Source organism: Poecilia reticulata, linkage group LG13 (genome assembly GCF_000633615.1).
Source record: "Poecilia reticulata strain Guanapo linkage group LG13, Guppy_female_1.0+MT, whole genome shotgun sequence".
Taxonomy (NCBI): domain Eukaryota; kingdom Metazoa; phylum Chordata; class Actinopteri; order Cyprinodontiformes; family Poeciliidae; genus Poecilia; species Poecilia reticulata.
Window position 1 is genome coordinate 4203652 of NC_024343.1, and position 27084 is coordinate 4230735.

A 27084-nucleotide genomic window follows, 5' to 3' on the forward strand; every position below is an offset into this window, starting at 1 on the left:
ACATAAATCCCTCTTGGTGAGAAAAATTATCTTGTCAGAAAGAAAACAAGAAAAATCTCCTTAATTTAAGATATTTAATCTTACTAAGATTTCAGTTTTTGCAGTGCGGGAAGCCACTGTTATTTTCCACTTTTCTTTGTTCTGTTTCAGAGAAGGCCTTATAATCCCATCTTGGCAGCTGTTCACTCCTTCCCAGCCTTCAAATTCAATGTCCTCTTTTTGTCTGTGCCCATAAAAAAAAAGAGGATGCAGACTCCAACCCAGACTATCACATTCCTCCTTTTCTCCATGATGTCTCTGTGGATCTGCAGCCAGTCCAGTGAGCAAACATTCCCTCATGCTTAGTCTTTTTCTCTCTTTTTTTTTTTAACCAGAAGAGAACTTTCTCACATTTTAGGACAGATACACTGAAAAGAGAAAAACATTGTGTAAAAGCTGTAAAATTTGTACAAGATCTCCTCCTTTTTAGCACTACGTTCATTTTTTATTATTTTTTTATCTTTGGTTAATGTATTATTGATATGGAAAAGAAAGATTAATTATGCATCAGAACGTTATCTAATCGTTTACTGAGGGAATGCTGTTGAGGGAGGCGGCTGGAGGGAGCAGAGCAGCAAAATGAAAGAGAAGTGAACGAGGTCTTTTCAGGCTCCCTGTGATCCTGTCACTTCGTGTACAGTGCGACCCGTGTGGGGAAGCAAGGAGCGCGTGCTGCCTGCAGCCAACTGGAATATTGGTGACATGCAGGAATGTGAAGAGACGTTGCAAAGAGAGTCGGCAACCTGCTTCAAAAGTTGCAAAAATAGTGACAATCTGTTCCGTTCAAACAACTAGGCGTTTTTTTTTCTCCCCTTTTTTCTTCAGTGCCTCAGTACCTTCACTTATGTTGATCAGACCGATACGATGTGAAAAAGTCTTCAGTTGTCTGTTATTTCTTTACGATGCGAGACTGGTGTTATGGTAACGTTTTGCAGTGGTTCGGTTCTGATGAATGGATTTGCGACCTGCAGACGTTCTGCTTTGGATGTCGGCGGCTTCTTTTCCTATCGCTCTAGGAAACGATTTTTTTATTTTCCAAGGTCAATCAAATAGTCGACAGTTTGTTAAATTCCAGATTTGATCACAGTTTAGAACTGGTGTTCTAAACTGTTTACGGTTTAATTTTAAACCGTAAACGTCTTAAAATTAAGAAACATTTACAAATCCAAATCTCTCTTTACACTATTCTCCAAACCAGACATTAAGACGCACTTTTCAGTTGAAACAACCAAAACACTGAGTTTCTTTAAATCAAGGCTAGTAACCCATTTGTTTATTGTTGCTTTGTATTCATAATGGTGAGTAAATTGATATGTTCATTTGTTTCATGATGGCATTTCGTTAGCCTAATAGCATAATTTAGCTTTACATAACTTTGAATCGGCTCGTTTCTGTACAAATAAACTTGCTTCGGTTTGACAATGTTGTCGAAATAAAGGTTCAAAACCGTATGTCAGCAATTAAAGTGTCAGGAATACAAAAGACCCCTCTGTGTTTAGAAAAGTGAGACTTTCAGCTGCTTCCGTTCACTGATACTTTTTACATGACCATTTCTGTTGCTTGTGAATATTTTCCTTGGTTTTCTTCTTCGCCACTGAATAAATGATGAAGATCTTCCCATTATGTCTTTTTGGGTATCCATGGTGTTATGCTTAAGATCTGTGTTTGGCATGTAATAAAATCAGACTATCGGTTGCTTTGTACATATTTTTCTCAATTCTGGACATAAAAATGAACATAATTATCACAATTATCATTATCATCCACAAGCCTGAATATAACTGAAAATGAAAAGATGAAACCATAGTGCTTTAGATTTGATTTTCACCTCTGATGATTTGAGCAGTCCGTAAGTTCACACTTCAGCCTTTTTATTTTTCCCCTATAGATAAATCATGTCATGCATATTTTTTAGCACAACATGCTATCATGTTCTGATCTAAAAATGGAGAAGATTTAGAAAAAAAACAGATGTTTCAAGACCTTCAGAAATCCCAAAAAATCATGATCAAAACCACTTGGTTTGAAACCTTAAAATATATAACACAATTAGTGTGTATGTGGCTGTAGCGCATCATCACACTTCTGAGTCATCTGTATTTTAAGCGCCTTTGAATCCCTAACAGCGACGCCACAGAGCTGATGTTTATTGATGTTGCGTTGAGAGTCGCTGAGAGACTTTTTCTTTTTTTTTTTTTTTTCCATTTTACTTTTTCACGAATCAAACCCACAGTGAAGCTGCCCCAGAAATATCCTGTCAGACATCAGACAACGGGGACGGTTTTGTTTTGTTTTGTGTTTGTTTTTTTTCCTCCCCTCACAGAAATAAAAATTCGACATCACCAGACAACAAAGAGGGTTGAGAAATGTGAGGCGCGCTGCCAGTTACTCTTCCCCATACAATAAAATGGATTCAGCGCCCGTGTCCATTTTGGCGGGTTTTTTAAGCACAGGAAATCAGGAATAAGATATAAATAATTTCTAGATTCTCCAGTAAAACAGCAGCATGATCTAATATTAGCCAGGATGAGATGTGGACTGTAACATACTTTCGGTATAGATGGGCTCAGTGGATGACGCCATCTGTGCACAAAGCCTTTCTGTATTTATGTGCACAATCATAAATCAGGGTTTTGGCTGTTCGGATCCATACTTTTTCTTTTTTTTCTTGTTTTTTCCTCACCGAGTATTTTGAGTTGGTTGCAAGCTCCTCCCCTTCTCTGAGCCAGCTGATAATTGGTTTTGGGTTTCCCTGGGCAGAGCAGCTGAGCAGAGTGCTTCCCCCTTCCTTCGCCTCCACATACTGCGGCGGCGTCGCTGTGAATGAAGGTGGGGCTGCAGAGACAGAAGGAAAAAAAAACATGTACTTAAAGTCTGCATTATATTTGTTTTAGTAAACAAACAGGTTAACTATTGTCTAATGCTCTGCAAGACGCAGAGTTTAGTGCTTCACCTCTATGTGAGGAGTGATCACAGCAGGATTATACCGGTTTTACGTTCCTTCAAAACCGTTGGGAGGTTCAGAGTTTTTCTCAATGGAAACGTAATCAAATTTGATCTGTAAGGGAGTTTTCTCATCTCATAGTCAACTTTGTTCACTTGGGGACCAAAAATTTGTAATTTGTTACATTTTCAGCTGCGCCTTTAAGAAAACATGTTCGCCTCCTCGCCTGTGGTGGCGCTGAACCACTGAAGGAAAATAACACAACAACCTCTGAAGAAGATCAGAGATCAGCGTCTTTCTTCACAAAAAGTCAACAAACAATGATTAGTAGGATTTCTCTGTTGTCGTTGGTGAAAGACCACAAGCTATTTCTCCTGCTTGCGCCAGACTCTGAGGTTTGTTTTGATTGTGTCTACCCAGAATGCCCTGCACTTTAGTTCACTTCCTGCTTTTAGAGCGGTTTCCAGTCCAGTTGGCATTTACATGTTTATTTAAACCGCACCAGAGTTCACGTCAACCTAACCAAGAATGAGGTTTGTATGCAGACCAGAATTATCTTTTTTTTTTTTTTTTTTTTGGTCCACTTCACAGTTTGATTCACATCTCCCCAAACGAGCCGGACCTTTTTGGCAAGCGAACCGGAGTTTGATTAAAGCGGATTGAACAGGGCTGGTGTGAATGCACCCTTAAAGTGTTTTTGATTCCAGGAGGCATCTTCATGTGGATAACAATTCAGCATCATTAGTGATGAGTCACATAATCCCGAGCTTGTTGCCAACAACAAAATGTACTCAAAGAAAATTATTTTTCTAATGTGGTTAAAATAACATTCAGGTGCAGAGAAAGACTCTTTATCAAAAACTCAAGTATCTTAAAAGCCACATCTCGCGTGCCTCAGGCTTTCATCACAACAAGCAATCAAATGTATTTAATGACCTGGGTTTTCCCCAACAATTCAGCTACTGTGCTGTTAAATATTGTTTTGTCCCTAAGTTCCAAATGAAACGTGTCAATATGCCAAAATCAGTTTTACAAGAAACAACTTCACACATCTGCACAGCAAATACATTTGTCTTATTTATTTTTTTGCTTTACCCGTGTCTAAAATTAAACCTGACACCCACATTAGATTAAAAAAGAAGAGAAAGAAGCATTATTATCAATATCCTAACTTTCCTTTAGACTAGTTATTAAAAAAAATTCTGGCTGTCACTAAATAAAGAGTTACTAATTATGTGTTTTACCCAGATGATTTCAGATTTATAATTACATTCAAGGCATCTGGAAGAGTCCACACAGTTTTAGCTGATAAGCTGGTTTTCTAATATTTAGTTAGTAAAACTGTTTTATAGGTTGATTCCAGTATTTAATGACCTGGGTTTTTCCCAACAATTCAGCTACTGTGCTGTTAAATATTGTTTTGTCCCTAAGAAATTCTTATTGATTCTTCTTTGTATTTAATTACACTTTAAATGTTTCAGATCATCAATCAAGATGTTATTGTCAGGCAAAGATAACCAGAGTACCCTTGTGACTCAAAACTCAGAGAAAACCATTCCTGTGATGTTTTCAAATTTTCTAACGAGATAAAATTTTAATTTAAAAATGTTATTTAAGTCCTAATTGTCTGCACTTCTTACAGTATTTCATACTCTGGACGCTGTTTGTACTGGAGGCATGAAATTCTTTGTAAATTTTCAAATGACTCCCAAATCATTGTCTGCTATATTTTTACGCCTAAAGCTATTGTGGGGAAAGTGGTGTCGTCTCGTTTAGACCTGCTTTGATTGGGAGAAATTCACATGGTTACGGTCTCATGTCCCAGGATGTTTTTTTGTTGTCTTTACTAAACGTCCATGCAGTTTTTAGAAAGAGGGAATTTACGGCATGCTGGGTTTAATGCCTGGGACTGTTTGCAAAGAGACTTGGAGATTAAAGACATGCTCTCTTTGAACATTTTTAAATAACATCTACGCAACTTAAGAGGCAGAAACATCTGTCTGGAAATGTTTTGCCCACTCGAACGTAAAAGTAAATGTTGAATATGCGATTTTCAGGTACCAGTGGCCTTTACTGAACAGGAAATGGACTGGGAATGGGGACTCGAACCAATGACTGTAGCCTAGCAACACATCTGAGCCATCCAGTGCCTCTTGTTTTATTGTTGTGTGTTATTCAGAAAACTCTTCTAAAATATATTTTAATTTCTTTTAGGCTAAATAAAATTTAACACACACTTACATAACCTCAGAATTAAGTAGGCATGTTTAGGACTTGACAAAAGAATTCAGAACATCTAAATCGCTGAAAGCTTCACTTTCCTGAGTAAAGGTCACTGCTCATAATTCAATAATGAGAGAGAAACGAAGCAAAACTAGCATTAAAGCAGCAATATGGAACTTACAGTATTTAAAATTGTATTTTTTTTTTACATATTTGCTAAAACTCTCACTGTCACCATGACAGTATAAAATGAAACGGATAATCTGCGAAAAAGCAGAAGAGCTCAACTTTTTCACAGATCATCTATCTTATATTGTACTGACGTGACATGGTGACAGTTTAAACAAATACATTAAAAAAAACACACACACACACTGTTTAATAAAAAAAAATTACTTACCGCAGTTTTAAGGGAAAAACTGTTCAAATCAAACTAATAATGTTTGAAAAAGTGTTTACACCTTAAACCTAATAACAGCTGCCGTCAGGATTTGAACGCAGTTTGAATTTTTGGTTGTGAATATAATTAGACTCATGTGTCAAACTCAAAAGCTATTGGCTTATAAAGCTGCAGTATGTGACTTTTATGAAAACAAGATTTTTTTTTTTTTACGTATATGCTAAAATTATCACCATGTCGTGACAGTAACTGCAGAGATTTTTTTTTTTTTAAACACAATAGTAGCTCTGTAGAGTCATGGAGGAGCTTCACTTTTTCAGAGATTATCTGTCATATGCCATACTGTCGGTTTTAACAAATGCTGGGGGAGGTGGGACATATTTTTGTAAAAGTTAAATACTGCAGCATTAAGGTAGAGCTACGCAAACTTTTTGCTAAAGATCCACTCAGGTGTTTTAACATTTCCAAAATGATCAGAATAAAACCTAAACATTTCCCTGCAGCTCTTTTGTAACGTGTTTGTCTGTTTTTGAGTTGTTATCAGAAGGACAGCAGAGGTATGCAAAAGCAATTAGACCCTACAGTTGCTGCTCATAATGCTCGGTGATGTGACAGCCACCAGCTGCACGCCGGACATGGATCTGAGTGGATAACAATCCCACTTACATCCTTCCTATTTAGCAAAAAAAAAAAAAAAAAAAGACAACACTTTGCACCATCACTGTGCTTCCACCTGATGTTTCTGAGCTCCTTAAACAGCCACTGCTGTGCTGCTAATCATTTCCTCGAGGCCACCAAACTGCAGCTCTTTCCTTTCTACATAACATTTTGATTATAAATAGTCACACCGAGTTCGGTTAAATAAAAAAATAAGAGCGCTTTGGTAAAAAATGGGTCAGCGCTTGCCGCTGGGAGTGCTGCCATGCTTCAGACTGCACACAAGCACCTGGCATGGAATAAACAAATTACCCAATTAGCACTTTAGACATCTGTCTGTCCGTACTGGCCTTTCGCTCTCTAAAACCTATTACATTACATGATACAGTTGATTAAAGGAGATTCCTATAGAAAGTACCAGTGGAGTATCCTTCACCCTTTGAAGGTGATTGGTAGATAGCTGACAGAAACTGGTTTTAGGTTGTATAAATTTAGTTTTTGATTGATTCCCAAAGTTACTCTATGCTGCTGATAATTACGTCGTTTGATCGCCCCTCTACGCGCCGCGTGCAACATTTAGCTTTGTTTCCACTTTCCTCCAGGGAACAAGCATCAGCTGACAGGAAGTAGGTGACAAACGCGGCGTTGCTGTGACAGCAGCAGATACATCAGCCCACCTGGGAATTGTTTCACATCGTCAGCTGCAGCTCCGCACGCAGGAAGCGTCACCACGGACGGGGGGAAACATGGGAATTACACAAAATAAGAAGAAGGAAAAAAAAAAGCAGCATCCTGCGCAGTAAACCCCTGCCCTACTTACAGCTGCTCTGCATCAATTATCTACATTAAAAAAATGTTTGAAGAAGTTATGCTCCTTCTGTTCGTCTCTGTAGACCAACATGGCACATCTTGTTCAAGAACTTTAAAGCCATTTCACATCTCTTCAATCTCCTCGTACTCTTTTTTTTTCCTTTCTTTTTTATGCCCCTAAGAGAACGCAGCTACAGAAAGAACACATTTCTTATTGGTTTAACAACGTGAAGTTGAAATGCTTCAATATGAGAAGTAAAAAGCATTCAAGGACAAGTTCCCGTCTCAACGAAAATTGATGCAGTTCACAGAATTCAGAATATAATTGATTTTTTAAAATCTTTTACACGAATTCTTGACATGCTGGACACTAGGCTGTACCCAAACTGGCAGCAGTATTCAATTTTAAGAAAAAAAAAACAAACACTGCAATTTGTTTTTGTACATATGATGTGCAACTCAAAGTTTTCTGCCTTTTTCCTCACAAGCTGTCTGAATTAGAATCAGTCTAAACATTTGCTGTGTTTGAAAATGTTGTTCAAACCTAGATAAAGTAACCAAAGTACTTTAGCTAGATTAAGTAGATAGCTATTTTACTAAATAGTCTAGCTAAAGATGCTACTTTATGTAGACAAGCTAAACTTGTAGTAGTTAGTTTATCTGGACTAGCTGGCTAGTTTAAGATAGCTGGCTAGTCTAGCTTAAAGTCTAGCTAGACAGCTAGCTTAAACAGCTATCTAGTCTAGTTAAAGATGCTACTTTAGTTGAACAAGCTAAACTTGTAGCTGCAGAACAGGACACTTTCTTATTCGATTACAAGCTAAACTTGTAGTTTTTACTTTTGCTACTCTCTGACTAAAGTAGTTAGACAAGCTGAAGTCGCTATTACAAAATGGGATAAATTTTTCTTAATTACTCGATTAACGGGCCAGAATAATCTTACTCAATTACTAAACAGTGATCTTCAACAGCCCTGGATGAGTGTATGAAAGCTTCTGGTCAGAACTGCACTCATTTTATTGGAGATTTATATTTTTAATTCCATACATTAGTAAAAGTAAATCAATGTGCTAAACAGGAAGAAAAATGAAAGAAACGACAGAGCCTTAAAGGTCAGCAACAAACAAGGTTCAGTCTGAGACCCTAATGTCAGATTATTACTCACTAAGTGGCACGGTTGCGAGATTTCATTAATGATGTTTTCGGGCGACTTCACAAAGTAGCAAGAAGGAGGAAGACGCGGTGGATGAAAGAAAGAACGATGAGACAAAGAAGTGCCGGAGGACAGAGACGGAGCGAGAGAGACTGGCCTCAGTGTCTCTTCCGGGCACAAGGCCTTGCCATCTGACACCTGCCACTGAGCGGGCATGGAGTCCCTGTCCGCTTGGCAGGAAGTCGGCGCCCACAAACAGGAACACAAAGGAGGAGTTCATGCAAATACCAACGTCCAGAGGAAACGAGTGTCCTTTAATGTCTGCTGGGCCCGGGCGAAGACGCCACCTGCTTCACCTCAAAGACTCCCATTTAGAGGACTACGACTCAGCTCCCCCGTTAGATGTTTCAAATACTGAACCAGCTTTCATATTGTGACAAATGAGTTCATATCAGTCCTGCTGCTGCACCTCAAAGAGTTGGGAGCTTGTTGCGAATATTAACGAGGTGGTTAACAGAGACGCAGTTTGCTCAAACAACCAAATATCGACACAAACACACCCACAGATGCTCCCGAATCTCCCAAAACGGCACAAAAGGAGCGCGGAGGACCCTCAGCGGCGCAACGTGACCCATTCAGCCAATTCAACCGGCAAACACAGATTTCCTATTAAAGCGGAGGGTAAATCATGGTGGGCAGCGGGGTAACACGCAGGAAAAAAAAACAACATTATATTCTGCCTTTATTACAGCCATTTAAACAGATCAGCATGTTTATCCTAAAGTGGCTATGCAAGCAGTCGACGCTTCTCTACACATTACTTCACACACCACGCCTTGTGATCCTTACTCAGATGTGACAAGCGGTGGAAAAAAAAGAAAAAGAATGAAAAAAACATGCAAGAAATCGAAGGGAATATGCATGAGTTTCACGCAGCTCTCGTGAAGTTCACAGACCAAAGCTGGTGATTAACGGCAAGTCACTCTGACGACGCAGAAGAGTGCAGGTTTCTGGAGTCTGTGAAGTTTCAGGAGAAATCAACACTTTGAGTCTTAACATTTCTGTTTTATCATCTCCAAGAACAAAAAAAAACTGCTGCTATACAACAAACTTAGAGCAGGAGGTGATCTCATTTGTGCTAATGTGCAGCAGCCTCACCTCGTACTGTCCTGTAAAACTCTTTATATGCTTCGAACCTCAGGTTAGAAGTATTTCTTGCAGGAGAATTTTATGCAATAAACCAACACAAAGTACTCCAAGGTGGTCAAGAAAAATGACTTAAATTTTTTTTGCTGGAATTGGGGAGAAACTGAAGCCATATCCCAATATCACAGGATTGAAGTATGGAAAATCCCACATGTGAAGGAAAAGCTAACTCTGCGTTCACACCGTCTCCATGGTGACTCTTGGCGATGGTAGCATCATGTTGAGGTGATGCTTTTTCCAGACATGAAGCCATCCAAGAAGCTCGAGAAACAGGACGTGAGATTTGCCACTCATAGACAAGTCCGACAGCAACGAACTAAGTTATATTTTTGGCACAAGCAAAAAATACCTGGGATCAAAGACTAGCAGAGCTACCTGAAATGAATGGAGTTTCTGCAAAGTATTACCAAGGGGGATTAGATCCAAATAAATGCACAACATTAAGATGTTGCTATTAAAGAAGTTACATTCTACATCACCTTGGATCTGCGTATCTAGGATAGAGTAAAGATAACATTTATTTCCACTGTGCGAAATTTTCAGGTGTAGCAGCAGCAATGCATGAAGATTAACACAAAAATAAAAATATAAAAGAAGAACTATGAATAAAATGCTGTGCAGTAAGGGTCAATTTACCACCTAAAATACTGTGCAGCTATTAAAAACATTAAAGATAGCATACTCCAATCTAAAAAAAGAAAAACGTAACCGTGCAATTGAGTCGGATATTTAAAAAATAAAATCTACAAATTTCACATGTGTATTTAAGAAAAGCATTTAGAGAAATAACCTAAAATTGTATGTGGCAGACGGATTTGTGGGGCATAATAAGACACAAGCGCATCCCTGTCTGTGATGCTCCGCAACAACGTGAAGGAGACACGCTTCCTGCTGGATCCTCGGAGCCACTGGGGCATTCCAGGGAAATGCAAAGGTGCAGATTTATTTATTTTTTTTCCGCCTGCTCATCAGTTTGACGGCTCTCAGACCATCACAGACGAGCGTTGCTGGGAAAGCATGAAACTGGCCACAATCAATCCTCCCTCTGAGCAGCCTCTTGCTCCTTTAATACCCCTGGCGTTTTTTTTTTATTGTTTTTTTTTATTTTTGAAGACGGAAAAGAAAGCTCAGTGAAGCATCGTGAAAAAATGGCAAAATGGTTAATATCTATATATTGGGGAAGGAAGTCAGGTTTATGGAGAGGATGTGAGTGAAAGCCTCCAACCTATAGGACCGGCCATGTTAATTGGCTCCCCTATAAAGATGAATAGCAAGTAGAGGTGTGCCGATCGATCGGCCGCCGATCATAATCGGCCGATTTCCGTGAAAAAGTGTATGATCAGTGATCGCGGATCACGGTCTCTTGTTGCCGATCACACAAACTGATCACCTGCTTCTCATTTCGCAGCCTGCCTGTGCAGCTGGTCTCCTCTTTCCTTCACACTGAGCAAACGCGCAGCAACAAATCCTATGCGATGTGTGGAACTATATCGCACTGACTAAATGGGGAAGTTTGAGTGTTACGGCGGAAAATTGAAGCACGTCAAAATGCATCAGCACGACGAATCTAATATGGCATAAAAACAATGTCATACTTGACGGAGTTTGGCTATATCGAGGCTCACTGCAGTAAAAAAGACACATGGAGGATCAGATAGCAGGTAAAGCAGCGCACAGCTACAAACACTCACCCGGATTAGCATGATGGTCAGAAAGCTAAACAAATAACCCGCAAAATTATTTAAGTCTTCGAGCTGCGATGTAAGACACGGGTTCTGCTCTAGCTGTTGAACCACCGCTACGCGCTACAGGTAGTAATATTTCACAGACGGAGCGCCGCTTCTGCTCCACCTGGTAGTGACTCTCACACCGAACCTCTGCTTAAAGCTGCAGCATCTAACTTAAAAAATCAATTATACATACGTATTAAAACTTTCGCTGTCCTAACATGAGACAGATGATCTCTGAAAAAATAATAGATCTCCTCTGTTCTGCATAATTACTACGCTCAGTCAGAAACAGCCAATCAGAATTAGCAGTAATCAGCTAGCCGCCATGCTATCAGGAAGTTTTCATGCAGTAACTCTGGATTGTTTATTGTAATGGAACCTGCATTTGCCTTTGAAAGTTATGTTTTATACTTGAATTTTTTGCCAATGTTGAGAGGTTTTATTTTGGCTCTTTGCATCATTTAGCCTCTTCAGAGCCTTCATATGTTTTCAGTCTGTTAAAGATAGTATTACCGATAGCAGTACAATTTGCACAATGCCTGTTTTGTTTTGTTCTTGGAAAAAGTTATTGAAAACAAGTTTTTGTCTAAATTAAGGTGAATTCATGGTTCCTTTTTCCACATAATGTAACCGGTAGTGCTTATGATTAAAAAAATTATAATTATGTGATCGGTATCGGTGATCGGCCCTCATGGGTGATCGGAATCGGCAGGAAGAAACCTGATTGGCACATCTCTAGTAGCAAGCACTAACGTTGATAAATATTTTATTGCAGTAAAATACTCACAGTGGACTTTATAGAGAAAAAAATCAACCTTTCATTGGAGCTTATTCATTAAGTAGAGGAAAAAAGCATCTTTGAGGGTCCTAAAAACATCATATAAGTTTGATATATTATCATCACCACCAGAGTCAGACTTATTGGTACCACTGCTTCCTTTGCACAACCTCATTTTAGTCAATATCACTTCTACATGATTTTACGAGGCTACAGAGAGATGTAAAGATCGGTCTCTTCAGATCAGTGTTTCTCAAACTTTTTCAGGCCGAGGACCACGCAACCCATTTCACACGCTCATGGACCACCTCACTTAAAATAGCCCCACAATAAAACAACATCTCAATATATACAATCTGAAATGAAAGTATGAGTCTCTTAACTCACCTTTTGTCATGAACGATTCTACTTGGGGCATTTTGAGTTATTTCTAAGCTTTTCAATGATTCCAAACACATGAAGAAGTTGCTCTTTTCTATAGGTGTTGTTTGCATTAATAACATTAGGGCTACCTGTAATTTAGAAGAACAATTAAAGAAAAAAGACTTGAGTTGCTTTGGCAGAAACAAAAATTCTCTTCTGCACCATTAGATGTAAAAAATATATATACCTATTTATCTATCTACTGTATTTAATTTAATTTAATTTAATTTAATTTAATTTAAGTAAAATAACAATAGCTGTTGATGTGTGAGCAGATCATCATAACTCACACATGGTTTTCTAATTAAAAGTTTAACAAACTCTCAAATTCCAGTTAAACCAGATTATTTGAACAAATCTCTTAAATATTTGTATTCAATACACAAATGTTGTGTTTTTTATTATTATTAAAGTAAGCAAAGTTGTACCATCTCTCCAACTACAAATTGACATACCAAAGGATGATGGGAGTTGTCATCATCTAGTATGAAGTTGTGATGTAGAAGAAAAAAAAAAAGCTCAATGCTGTGTCCTTGAAACGGTAGATATTTTTTTCTCTGTGAAGCTCAATGGGCTTATTCAACAAAAGCACATCCTAGTTTTCTCCCTCCTTCACACGAGCAAGGCCATTCACGCAGGCCGATGACTCACCGTTGACCGTGAGGTGCACCCAGCTGCCGTTGTGGAAGGTGTCGTACTGTTGCTCCAGCATCAGGACCCTGCACTCGTACCAGCCCTGGTCCTCGGAGCGCACCGGGTCGATCTGCAAGGAGGCCTTCTCATGCAGAGAAGCTCTGCCTGCAGACAGAGTTGGGGGGGAAGATAAAAGGAACGCGGAGTTAACCTTGGCAACGTCATAAACTTTTTATTTTTATTTTTTTAAGGCATGTCTTTTTCCACAGCATATGCCGCCATGAACTTTGCTGCTTTGCAAAAGGAAACATAATTATCTAAAAAGTATCCAAAATTGCTGAATGTTTATTTTCTTAATGTGTTTGGATGTTGTGGTTTTAGGCATGACATAATCCCGTTTACTGTGGGACATTCCATATTGTCCTCAGCCAGGGCGACGTTTAAAGGTTGCAAACATCAAACAATTTACTGTCATTTTTTAGAATCGATTCATAGTCTGCTTTATGGAAATTTAGTTATTCAAAACCTTTCTACAAGAAGGAGTTTGCGCCATTATTTTTGCTTTGAACGGGGGGTAATAATTTGGGATGCGGCAATTCACTTTTGTCACTTCCGATACCGATGCAGATATCTGAGGTTTAGTATCGGCCGATACCGATACGATACAAAAGAACAGTTACGAATAGACTTAAAATGTTTCTTTTTTCTTTTGTTTTTAACACAGACATAAATGTACAGAGTTATGCATCTATTTGATAACTCTGCACCAGTTCAGCATACTTAAATGCACCAACAGCTTCACAAGCTTGGACAAACATGATAAAACCAACACAACTTTAATTTGTTGAGTCTTGTTCAGCAATTAGGAGCATAACACCCAATGTGAAACAAATAATAAAGAAAAAATAGATTGACCTTGGTCAAACATAAAAATTTTACTACAACAAACATTTCAAATGGTCCTGAAAGTGCAATTAGGAATTCTAAATATTGTGTAAAATAAATAAATAATAAAGCACAAAGCATAGAATTAGACAGAAGAGATCAGCCCTTGTCTGGATCGGGAACATCGTCACCGATAACCCAATCTAGAAATGTTTTCGATATCGGGACCGATTCAGATATTCATATCGGATCGGTGGTTGTAAGCTACTATATTTTAGGATCTAGGGATCAGAAGCAAACGTAAATATAGCATTTACTGAAATTAAAAAAAGTTTAGGAAAATTGTTTTTTCACATATGAGAGTCAAACTAATATGTTTAATGTTAAATCTTCAAAAAAACAGATTTTCAGTTTGGAAGCTTTTGCAGCTGAAACTCGCTGTACCATTTTAGTAAGATGTCAGACTCCTGCTGGCAGGTTTATGTCAATAAATCATAAACTATGTTCAAACCAAGTGAGCCATCCCATCCGGGTGTCAAAAATTCAGAAACGTAACATAACTACTGCTGTAACTATTTAAAGATAACTTAACAGCCATGTGGCTCCAGAATCAGGATTTAAACATGAAGCTGTCTGGAAGATGCACCTTCGTCTGAATTAGCATAAATCATTTGATGTCACACTGCAAGGAAAAAAAAAATAATGTCAGTCTTGGACTTCACAGAAGTCATATTTCTCACACAACTTTCCTATCCTCGACTCTTCCTACTTCAAGGCTGGGGATAAATTGGAATTCTAAAAAAAGGAGGAAATCACAAGGGATGAGAGATTTAAAGGAATGCAGGCGTATAGCAGAAACCTTCAGCTGCCGAGCGAGCCGCCGGCACCTCCGGCAGCCTCTGACAGCCCGGCAGACTTCTGCTCTGTCTGACAAGTGTTCAGAAAAATGGGGGCATTTTTTCCCCCAAAAAACTTTGATGTGTAGATGTACTGTAAGTACAGCTTCCTGTCACTTCAAAGCGAGTGTCAGGCAAACAGATCGATGTTGAGGGAGGGCTGGAATTGCTCTCCCAGCAACGAAGCGGCATTAGTCAGGTACTAAAGCCGAGCACGGCTTTCCTACTCCAGGGGAAAAAAACAATTAGACATATATATATAGCAGAAAATCAATCCAGCAAACAGGAAGTGGGAAGAATATCTTTTAAAAAACTCTGGATTTTTTTCTGTGTGTTTTATTTCAAAACTGTGATGTGCTGAGTGCGTGAGGCGATGGGGTGAAGCATCGCGATCACACTGACCTCCAATTTGTCAGGAAGTGAAACGGTGCTGCTGTGAACAGAGTTTACAGTACTATGTCCGAGTCGGGACCGGCCTCGTGGGTACCGGGCGCCGCTCACACCGTACAAGGTTCTGTCTCCTGGGACAGTCCCAGGCCTCTCCTGATTTGGTCAAATCAGGAGAGGCCTTACAGCTACCAAATGTAGCGAGACATGACTAAAGAAGATTAGCGTTCCTTCAAATCTGCATGATGTTTCGCTTTTGTTCTGCTTCGCATTTATGCCAAACCGTGGAGTTTGTGGTTGTCACATGGCAAACAAAATGTGGAAAAAAGTTCAATTGGCATGAATGTCTTTGGAGGAAACTGTCCTGTGTATCATGTCTTTAGGGGCTTTTCTTACTAAATGATAAATGGTCTTAACTTATAGCCAATCATTTTGACCACTCGGAAAAAAGTAAGTGACTACTGTGTGTCGGACTTTATACACCGACACACAGATCGGTAAGCAGCTTGGGGTTAATTGCCTTAAATCGACATGTGACAAGAGGAAGAGGAAGCTGAAGTCGAACCTACAGTCTTCCGGTCACAAGACGACGACTTGACCCACAGCGGCCCCTACTCTGCACATAGGTCCAATAATTTAGTGTGTGTAATCACATCATACCTCTATAGTGACCTGGTACCAAAAAAGAAAAAGAAAAAAAAAAAAAACACATTTTACCAGACAATGTGGGAACAGCAGGATCTGACGATACATTTTCACAGGATCCAAATCTGAATTATTGATTGCATCTTTGCTGGAGTGAGAAAACAAAAATAGATGTTTTTTTTAAATGCAATTGTTTCCTTTTTAGCCGCAGGGCAAAGTGGGAAAGTGTTCCAGCTTAACAGCAAGATATAAATCCTATCACCCCCACCCCCCGCCCCCCATTTGGCATAAATACCTGTTGCATCAAGAGCATTTCTTTCCAAATGAATTGTGGAAAAAAATTGTAAGTACGGTATTTATAGAGATTTGCGTCTGGTTTGGGTAGCAGCTGGGTGATGGAATAATCACACATGTACTCTATTCATCAACTTTCCTCGCACCGAGTGAAAACAATTCATGGGAATAGCTCAAATGAGCTCAGAGACCACACCGAGCCATTAAGCGGCCCAAACGAGCGTCTCATAAAGCCGAGTCCGGTGTCGCCATGAACACAAAATCCCCAGAATGCACTTTAATCTACGTAATGAGACCGGCCATATTCAAGTTGCATCTGTTCGCCGATAATTCCTCGACGGCCGACTCCGAGCCACATGGCGGACGCCCACTAACGGCGTCCAAGCGAACATGGTGAAGTGTCAGAGAGAGCCGCTTGTTGAAACCCCCCCCCCCGACGCAAGGAGGTCAGAGCGTGCAACGTGAAACGCTTCCGTGCCTTTCGAGACCGACCAAAGTGGAGAAAGAAAAAAGAGAGAGAGAAAGAGAGAGAAAGGGTTCCCGAGATGATGGTGCGTGTTCGTTTCAGTGAAGACCTGCTTCAAAAACCATAAGGAGTTGCAGTGAATTAATTACCAGTCACCTACTTTTCCCACCATTCATATGAATAAAACACATAAAAACCTGACTAGTTTAGGGACACGAGAAGTGAATCTAAAAGCTGTTTTTTTTTTCTTTTTACAAGCCGTGTGTTTGCTCATTTATCCTTATTATGTGATGCAGGCTTTGTAACTGATAAAAAGTTAGTAAAAGGGACTCTTCTGATCTTCTTCACAAAAGCTTTCCTTTCAGAGATGCTAAAGAGCCGTGTGATGCTAACTTAAATGCCAGTTCTGTTAGCATTGCTGCTTTGATAGATATTTTAAGATTAAATGCAGAGTTCAGACTGTTCTGTTTCAGTATCTTGTTGACAGTACACCAGACCCTGGCGCTTTACAGTTCAGTATGCACAGATTTGCATATCTGCATATTTCTTTTTGCCATGGAGCGCATCTAAAATATTTCAGCTTAGGAAGATAAAAACACCTAGCTTAAAAGACACTTTACTGGCTAGCATTTGTAACCAATCCAGGAGTGCCTGTCATTCTCCCTGGCACTGATTGGCTTTATCCTCAAGCACAATCATGGAAGACTAAAGGTTAGCTTATGTGATAGTACCAAGATAGTTTTCGCTAGGGGTGAGCCAATCAATCGATGAGCCCAAATTTTCTGAACTTTGGGTGATCGGTAATCAGTAATTGACCAATATTTGAGAAACCATATCTTTGCAAAAATCAGAAAATCCACCAAAGTCTCTCTTTAGAAGCTTTTTTCCTGCAGTAGGTTATATTTTAGGTCGTTTTTAACCAGCCACAAAGCGGATGCGTTTTATTTTTGGACTACAAGGGAAACCTAAAACTCAGGTCACTTTATTGGTGGTTTAAGTTGTTAGTTTGTCCTCAACTGACGTCAAATCTTGTGATTTTGTAGAAGCAAAATACAGCTGTGTACTACCTCATGCTAAGCTAAAAACAAAAGTTTGTATTGTTTCACAGGGATTGTTCAGTGTTTTTTTTTTTTACTGACAGAGTCAATTGTAACAGCAAATATAATTAAAAAAAATTGATATTAGCCAAAATTGGAATCGGCAGGTCAGTTTTTTTTAAAAGATTGCCATTTTCTGGTCAATCACCAATCTTTTAAGCAACATTACTTAACTCTGCAAACATCAGGGTTACACTGTACTTCCTGTCAGTCTGTATCTTATGCAGACAGCAATGAGAACGAATCTAGTTTGGGAAGACTGACTCAGGGTTTTGACATATTTTACATTTCCAAAATTCTCCAGAATCAAACTTCTAAATTTGTTTCCAGCTTTTTTTTAATCAGATAAAAACCTGGAAAAACAACAAAGCTCCATCTCAAAATTTATAACAGTCAAATGAACCATGAGTATTATGCTGAACTAAATGCAGATTCTTCAACAGCTTATGAACTTTGATACAGTAAATTACCAAAATGATTGGATAACCCTTGGTCACAAGTTCAGCCATGAAATTTCCTCACTTCTAGATGTTTCACAGTCAACCGTTAGTGACATTATGACAAAGTGAAAGGGACTGGGAGCAGCACCAACTGGACCGCAGTGTGGTAGCCTACTTAAAAACTCAGGGCAGATGCTGAGGAACATGACGTCCAAAGGTCTCCTACTGCCGTGCAGGCATTGGGTTGCACGACTTTCAAACATCTGATTAGCTCAATGTCACAGAGAGGTCAAAAAATGGATTTAAATGCCCAAAGTGTTACATCACCAAGTACAATTTTCTCCCTCCCTACCTTAAGTCCAAAGAACTTGCTTTTAAAATGTTAAAAATTTTAAAAGCAAGTTTAAAATTTTTCAAAATTGAGAACCAGTTTGTTATTTGGTAATGAACTCTTTAAGTAATACCATTTCATTTGATTGTCATAACCCCCTTTACTATTATTATTATTACTACTGCTATTATTATACATCACTCGGCAGTCTGGTCCAAACAGGCTGCGTTTTTCTTTTGACAGAAGCCCAAATTTCTCAAACATCAAACAGCAGGCAAATAGTTAACATTTAATGTGCTTTTTTATTTAGCCAATAAAAGACCACATATTTCCTCCAGGAGCTGGTATACTAAAACCAAAGCAAACACTGAATTAACATTTAAGGGTTATAGCAAAGCGACAACATTTGGAGGAGAGAAATAAAAAAAAAAAGAAAACAAAGCCAAAAGCTACAGTTTTAATGAGCCTAGCGGTGCTTCTTAAAGGTCCCAGAGTTTATTTATATTGAGCTTCTGCACATATTCACAGTTTGACCCTTGAGTTAATTGTGAATATTTATGAAGTCAAGCAAAACTAAACAAAGGGAAGAGTTAAGGCCCTGCAGTTATTAATGACAGACATTTTGCAAAACAGAGATTTTCTGACACATTTCCTACTCTCGAGCTTCTGGTGGAAAGAATGGAAAAAAAAAAAAAGAGCTTTAAATACTGCCTCCATACGCTTTGGTTCAACCGACGTTAGTCTAAATGAACCGAAAAGAGTCAACAGAATTCCAACAACGATGGTCTGAAGCAGAGGGTACGAACATCTCCAGTTCAGGCAGCAGCAGGAAGCTGCACGAAGACTGGGTGACCTGTGAGCGCCCACTGAAATACCCCGCTGCTTGCTGAAGAGAGTAAAAAATTATTTGTGCTTTTACATCAGGTTCTCCAGCAAAACTAGAAAGAGTGGCTAGATTCAGCGCTGGTTTTCTGAAGAAGGGTTTCTGGAGGCGTGAAGACTCAGTAAATGTTGACAGAACCAGAAAGCTAGCATAGCACACATGTAGCTCGCTACATCGACTACCGCTGCATCTTAGAACAGACTCTAAGGTATTATTACTGGTATTTGAAATAAGGAAGTACTAAGGTCAGTGATACAAATATTGAGCAACACTTCACGATTTTGCTCAGAATCACAAAGTCCATGTTTTCATTTCTGTCTTAGTTTGTTTTATTTCAAATTTTTAATGTTATCATTAGCATTATTTTGTTTGTTTTTATAGATTTTCTGTGTTTCCCCTTCCCTCCCGCTGTGTATTCTCTAAATTACATTAATGCATATCTTCATCTTTTTACATTGCTTGGTGTGATATTTTCCAAAGTGATTTTTTTATAACCGTCCCATTGTTTTCTGCCTCTGCAAAACAAAGGGGGAAAAAAAAGAAGAGTAAGTTATTTGTCTGAAAAGTGCTCTGCGAATAAAGACTGATTTGAAGTTTGATAAACACAACCATGAACTTTCAAAGTTGGCAACTTAAGAGTTTGGGAGCATTTGTATCGGATTTCTTTTTTCTTTTTCTTACTTTATTTTATATAATATAATATAATATAATATAATATAATATAATATAATATAATATAATATAATATAATATAATATAATATAATATAATATAATATAATACTCATCTTTTAAAACACACCTCCTGTTTCTTATTCTTTGTTAGTTCCGTGATTTTTTCCCCTTCATTAATGTAATGCATCACACCATGCATTTTCTACATTGATACTAAATTAAAAAAAAAGAAAATAACAATTTGTATCTAATTTCAAACACTGTCAACTGTTATTTTATCCACCTTTTATTTATTGCTGCAATAAAATCTTCCTCATATCAGAAATAAACAAGCTTAGAAATCATTCAAAAGTGAGAATGCCTACTACAGATGGATGAACCAATTTTTCAAACTACTAAACTTTTTCTTTCTTAATAGTTCAAAGCACACATCGATGTTTAGTGAATACAGCCGCTCATCTTATATTACAATTAAATAACTTTTAATCAGATTTGTGTAACTGAACTTTGGTGATTTTTTTTTGCCTGTACGCCATAGATAGTAAATTCTTCACATTTTCTAGATCTCACGTGGAGGTTTTCGGCCCACTCCGCTGGCTGTATGCGCTCTGTGTTGCATTGTCACTGGAGTGTGCAGGAAGCCATGTATACACCATGCAGCATTAAACTGCTGAGACTCTCTTATTTCCCCTCTGTTCACCCAGACGCAGCAGATGCCTCTCCGCAGGCCGGAATGCCGTGTTCATGGAGCAAAATGCAGCTAAAAGCCCGGCAACGTTACTCTCTTTACGACATAAAGACCTCAGCGCGTCATTTTTTATGATATACATAAACACCGTTGAGCTTAAGTACTGTTCAGGGACAAAAAAAACCATCTATGTATGCAATCTGTGGATTATTAGTAGTCGGACATTGTTCTGTTCCCACTTCATCATGGGGTTTGCAGCAGCAGCAGAAGACGAAAATGGACTGCATAAACTCTGCACTGTCCCTGTAGAAATATTTAATTATATCAAGCCATGCTAAACAGAGATAAAACACACACAAAAAACAAGAATAAAAAAACAATTTGAAGAGTTCAGAGTTACAGGTTTAGATTTGCTTCCTGCTTTTAAAGATACAGCTGTCATATTTTAGCCCAATTTATGTTTGTCCCAGTGAGGAAAAGACGTGATTTAAAACCCCGGAGTCTGTTTGCACGACTTGTTTAGCCCCGAATCCCTCTGACTAAATTTAGATCATATTTAGCCCAAGCTGCTTAGTTGCATGGATCTTAATTTATATTCCACACAACTGAAAACATGGAAGATCCACAAGCTGATAGTGTAGATCATAGGAGAAAATGCCAGGGAGCAGCAGCAGACGAGGGGGGGAGTTTTACATCGATTTAAGGGCTTGATTTATGGACTGAATGTCTTTTTCAGACAGTTTTTATAAGAAAATGTTGTGGCTTTATTATTTTCCAAAAATACAATCATGAGTCAGCTTAGAGTACAAAAAAAGCACAAAGTAAGGGACAAAATAGATAAATAAGTAAGAGAAAACCCTAAATGTAATCCTATTTAACATATAATAGGAATACCGGATATGAAATATTGAGGACTGGCAACAAAAGGTCAAAGTTGAATAGATTTTTTTTTTTTTTTTTTTTAGATGGATGGATCAACTGATGAAACTCCACATTATTCAGATTATGTATTATCTCTGCGATGGCGACACAAATGTCAGTACTTATTATTCTCATAAAAAAATTGCCACAAAATACTTGTCAAACAGAGAAAGATAGTTTAGTGATAGAAAAAAAATAGACTGCCGTGACAGAAAGTGGGGCTCTGATGGATGTCAAAGAGAAATGAGAAGGTGCGGCTGCCGTCCGGGTATCGACACAATGAAAAATGCGCGTCGAAACCTCAAATATTCATAATCGATGCGCATTGAGAAGGGTGAGGATTTCCTCAGCGCTAATTTCCATAAAGGTGCGATGAAGAAGCTCCGTTTCATCGTGTGGCAGAACCAGAGCTGCGGTTCGTCGGAGAAGTTTTTATGTTGGAACACAATAAACTTTAATGTTTTTTGTGCTTTTATGAAAAAGAAAAAAACTCGCATAACTCTAAATCTGAAGGAAAGAGAAACAAAGTTTTCAGATTTCTACAAATAGAAATATAAAAAGTGAGGTTTTCTTCCCGCATAGGAAATGCAGGTCAGGTTTGTAGAATGTGTGACTTCTGATTGCAACTGGCTCTCCTTGAAACAAAAGGAAGTTGTACAAATGCATGCCACACTTTTAGGATATTTGACAAGAAAATTAATAATAAAAAAAAAGCTATTCATCCTTTTTGTTTCACTATACAATTACTCACTACTTTGTGCTTATTTGACTCATAAGTTCCAATAAAATACCTGGAGGTTTGGTATTTTACTGGGGCAGAAAAACTTAAGGTATGCACACTCGTACAGGGCTCTCTCTGTATGATCAGGCAAACTTTCCAAAAAGGATTTCTAATTTTGTGGATATTTTTGGGCCCCTGTTTATTAACATGCAGCGTGAAATTCTGTTGACAACTCTGCATCTGCTGCTGTGTAAACAGTTATTTGGCTTCCTCACAAAAAAAAACCCAACTTCATCCTTATTTATTCCAAGACAAATCATGTCACCACGGATTCAAAACCTAGTGGACACTAAACCCTCGATGCGGCTCGTTTCTACGTACTTTCAGAGGTGGATTAGGCGGCTTCGGCCCCCGCCCCGTCTTACCAGTGTACTCTGGGTCCACATGAGGAGGGTAGAAGCGGAAGTTGATGAAGAAGGGGATAGGCACTCCGAACTTGAACCACTCCACCACATAGGGGGGCTGCTGGCCGTCCAGGGGAGGGGACACGTCACACCCCAGGATCACGCTGTCTCCAGCGCGCGCTGTCACAAACCGGGGCTCCTCTCTCACTCCGTGGGCACCTACACGGCAGCAGAGAGAGGGCGGGCTTTGATTAGACCAGTCTTCAACTCTGAACAGTAAAAGCTTTTCTTTTTATATTTGTTAAAACTGTCACCATTTCATGACAGAACGTTATGAGACAGCTAACCTGTGAAAAGATCGACTTCCTCCACCTCCTCCCTTAGCTACTGTTAGCTAACCCGTCTGAGGGAATGCATGTCTCAAGCAAAAACAACCAATCAGTGCCAGGAGGAGGGTCTCAGCGCTGTCAATCATCCTCAACCTCATGTATCCACCTCGGAATGTTCTAAAGGCAAAGAAACAACTTACCGTTACAGGAAAATAGCTCATCTGCCGTCATCAGAGGCTATGCTAACTAGCCTGAGCATTCACAAACAAGCTATGCTAGCTGCCACAAGAGAGTGTGTGATTGACAACGCCAAGACCCGCCTCCTGGCTCTGATTGGTTGTTTTTAGCTAGCTCTGGGAGAAGGTAGAGGACTATTTTTTTCTTCTTTCACAAATATTGTCACACCATACTGTCACAACATAGTTACAGTTTCAACAAATAGATACAATTTTTTTTTCCCATAAAAGTTACATACTGCTTCTTTAAAGGTTTAGTATTTTTTTAAAAAACTAAACATTTCAGATCAGGACGGAATTTTATTTCAAAGACAGTTCTAAAATTATTTTTAGTCATTAAGAAAATTTTCAAAATCAACTTGGCTCTGTGGAAAAACATAAGTGCCAGGGTGCTATGGTGGCGTAGGAGCAAAACACAACCCATGTATTGAGGCCTTAGTCCTCATGCTGGTGGTCGCAGATTCGATTCCCGGCCTGGTGACATTTGCCGATGTCTTCCCTCTTTCCTGTCAAACTACTTTCAAATAAAGGCCCCTAGAGCCAAAAAAAACCATAAGTGCCCCCTCGTTAAATCATGAATTTACTGTGATTGACACAATTATTTTGTTTCAGTTTCTCAAGACTGTACCCAGGGCTTATTCCTGCAAGACCTGTAGAAATCCCTTAATTAGAGCCCATCTGACAACATGAAGTAGAACCAAAAAAAATTTCAAAATACAAAAAATAAATCTAAAAAGAAATAATTCCAACAACGGATGAAAAAGTCACTGCCATCTATCAGAGTTACGAAACCCTTTCCAAGGTTTTGGGACTCCAGCGAACTTTCCACAAAGAGAAAATACGGAACAGTGTTTGAACCTTTTTTGGTGTGGCTGCCTGAACTAAATTTACTTCAGTGGCAACAGTGACTCATCCATACAAAATAACCCCCAGCAACATCTGCAGGCCTCGGTTACGATCAGCGTTTCTGGTTGAACAGCAACGAAACCGGGTAGTAAAAAATATCCAGACCAATGACACTGCTGACCAGAACAACACAAAAGCCTGCCTCACATTCTACCAAATCATCTTGATTGTCACCAAGACTTCTGGGAAAATATTCCGAGTACTGAAAAAAAAAAGAATCTTTTTTGATGGATGGATGATGCGTCCTGTTATTTTTGACAAGAGACTAACGATGCGTTTTGGAAAAAGAATATTGTAGCTACAGTCAAACACGGCGGCAGTATTCTGATGCTCTGGAGGTGCTTTCTGCTTCAGGACGTGGACAACTTGCAATACATGAATGGGACAATCCCTTCTACTTGGGCGGGGCAGCAAGAGAAAGAGTACAACAACAAGCTAACCTCTCAATAGCTTAAAATAAAGTGGCTTAGTCAAAGTCTGAATTGCAATCCAATTGAGATGCTGTTGCAGCTCTACTACGGTAGAAGAATTGAGAAAAAGAAGAGTCGGCCAAAATTCCTTCACAGAAATATAACAGCAGAAGTTGTTCCCAGTTATTAGATTTTGGGAGAAAACACTTTTTCAAACATGGATAGTTTGATATGAATAGTTTTTTCTCTCTGAAAGCTGAGATATGTAACGTTTACAAAAATATTATTTTTACATAATTGTTAAAACTGTATGTCACAATCTGTGAAAAGATCGAGATTTTTCACAGAAGTCTGCAGATCACTCCCAGTCAGAAACAAGCAATCAGAGCCAGGAGAAGTGTCTTAGCGCTGTCAATCATGCTCGTGTATGGGTTGCTCTGTGTGCTAGTGGTGGAGGAACAACTGAACTTTCCAGGAAAACCCGTTTATCCGCCATCATTAACCATAATGCTAACTAGCCTTAGCATTCACAACAGGCTCTGTTGTGGAGAAGAAGCTGTCGTGCAGCAGACAGCTAGGTGGAGAATGTGAGTAACACCGTACACTAAGATGATTGACAGCACTGAGACCCTCCTCCTGGCTCTGATTGGTTGTTTCTGACAGAGCGGTACATTTCTGCAGATGGCAGTAGGACCACAAGGTCAAAGCAGAGGAAATCAATATTTTTTATTTAAATTGTCTTTCATATCATACTGTTACAACATAATGACAACTTTAACAAATAAAAAAAAAACTCTTTATATATAAATATATAAAAGTACACTGTAGCTTTATTACATAAAATCATAACTTAAAAGAAGAAATTTTTCTAAATTTTGAGGTTATTTTTCAGAGATTAAAATGGATATAAGTCAAAACTGAAGACATTTTTAAGGGTGTAAATACTTCCTGCGCTAGATCAACAACTCAAAATATCTAAAATATAAATAATTTTTTGTGTGGGGTCAGTGTTACTCTAGTGTAGCGTCTGAATACTTTCAGTGCGCATGGGGAAACCCTCCACCCTGGCCTTCCCTCACCCACCGTCCCGCATCGTCATCTGTCACCCGCATCTGTTGGTGAATATTTCATGGCCGTGCCGTACAATAAACGAGCTGCCAAGAGGCTCCATTGATCCTAGCTGGCCGCTGCTCAGACGAGCTTTACTATTAGCACCACCAAAGCCTGGCGCCTCGCCACCGATGTCCTGGCAAGCGCCGCAGAGCGTTGACCTATCAGATGACTCAAAGGTCGGCGTACCTGCCTCAGCAGAACGCTCACTCTGGGAATGGATTTTTCTCCAGCCACCGCCCCCACTCCATCATCGAGCGCCCGGGAGCCGGCTGCATCTCCGCCGTCAGCGCGAGCGTTGACTGCCGACCCCTCCTCCTGTCCGGAGAGGGGTACAATCTCTCTGGGGGAAATCAGGAGACATGCTGACGTTCCCAGCTGAATAACTTAAACGCTTTCATTAGCAGGATCGTTTGCATGGTCAGGGCAGATTTTTACCTTAAAAGAAAAAAAAAAGTCTCCACAAGACATGGAGGTTTTATGAGCTCAAGCATGGGCTGCTGTTACCGTCTGAAATGATGTTAAACAGCCTTTTCCTGCTGCGTTAAAACAGAAACCGCGGGGTGATCTGGAAGTATTGCCTTTCCAACTGAAATTAAAACCCAAATATTTTCATCCGGTTCCCCCGTCTGAAAAAAAATTAAAGCCTTGACTCCGCCCCTGCAGGCCATATGCACCACTTAGTGATTGTGTTTACCAGTTTAATCTGCATTATCCTGTGACAGAGTTAATCCACTTTATTCATTTCAGCCAGCACACATTCTGGACAGAAACAGAGCAGATTTAATCAAATTGCACATTTTAAAGCAGAGATGTGTTCTGCCCGTCACAGGCCTCTGTGCTGGAATCTGCTTTGCTGTTTGCCTCTTTGCTGACGATTAAAAAAAAGCCGTGCGATACTAGTCGAAGCTCTTAATATGAGCAACAAGAAACACATAAAATGCCTTTGTATTACTTATTGAACTACAGATTACTCTTTACATAAGTATGTTTGCTCACCTTAAACATAGAAATTGCTCATTTCAATAGAGGCAAAGGTATATCAGCTATATTTTGTCAGAAACTAAAAATAAATACCAGCGTTTTCCAATAAGTGAACACATAATAACAGCACTACACTGAAGGGTGTTGTTCTCATAACAATACCCTTCAGTGGGGAAGTTGTTACAGCAGGAACAAGCTTCAAATGTACCCATGTTCAGTATCAGAGCTGGTATAAAGTCAGGTGAAGTACAAAAGCTGATTGAAGCATCTAAAGAAAACCGAAGCTGTTAATTATAATCATGGAATAAAGTGTCAGCAAACAGGAAGTTGAACGCCAAAACAAGTGAGCATTGGTTTAACAGTAAAGAAAGAAACTGTGAG

At 39.1% G+C, this 27084-nt stretch overlaps 1 protein-coding gene across 1 annotated transcript in view; it reads right to left on the bottom strand.

The window, feature by feature from the left end:
• igsf9ba (immunoglobulin superfamily, member 9Ba) overlaps positions 1 to 27084 on the bottom strand; it is a 93115-nt gene that overhangs the window by 47484 nt on the left and 18547 nt on the right. Inside the window, exons 2-4 of the mRNA XM_017308108.1 lie at positions 22750 to 22947; positions 13015 to 13161; positions 2723 to 2874 (exon numbers count right to left, since the gene is read on the bottom strand). Of these exons, the coding sequence (XP_017163597.1) occupies positions 2723 to 2874; positions 13015 to 13161; positions 22750 to 22947 (497 nt within the window). The remainder of the gene's footprint in view (positions 1 to 2722; positions 2875 to 13014; positions 13162 to 22749; positions 22948 to 27084) is intronic.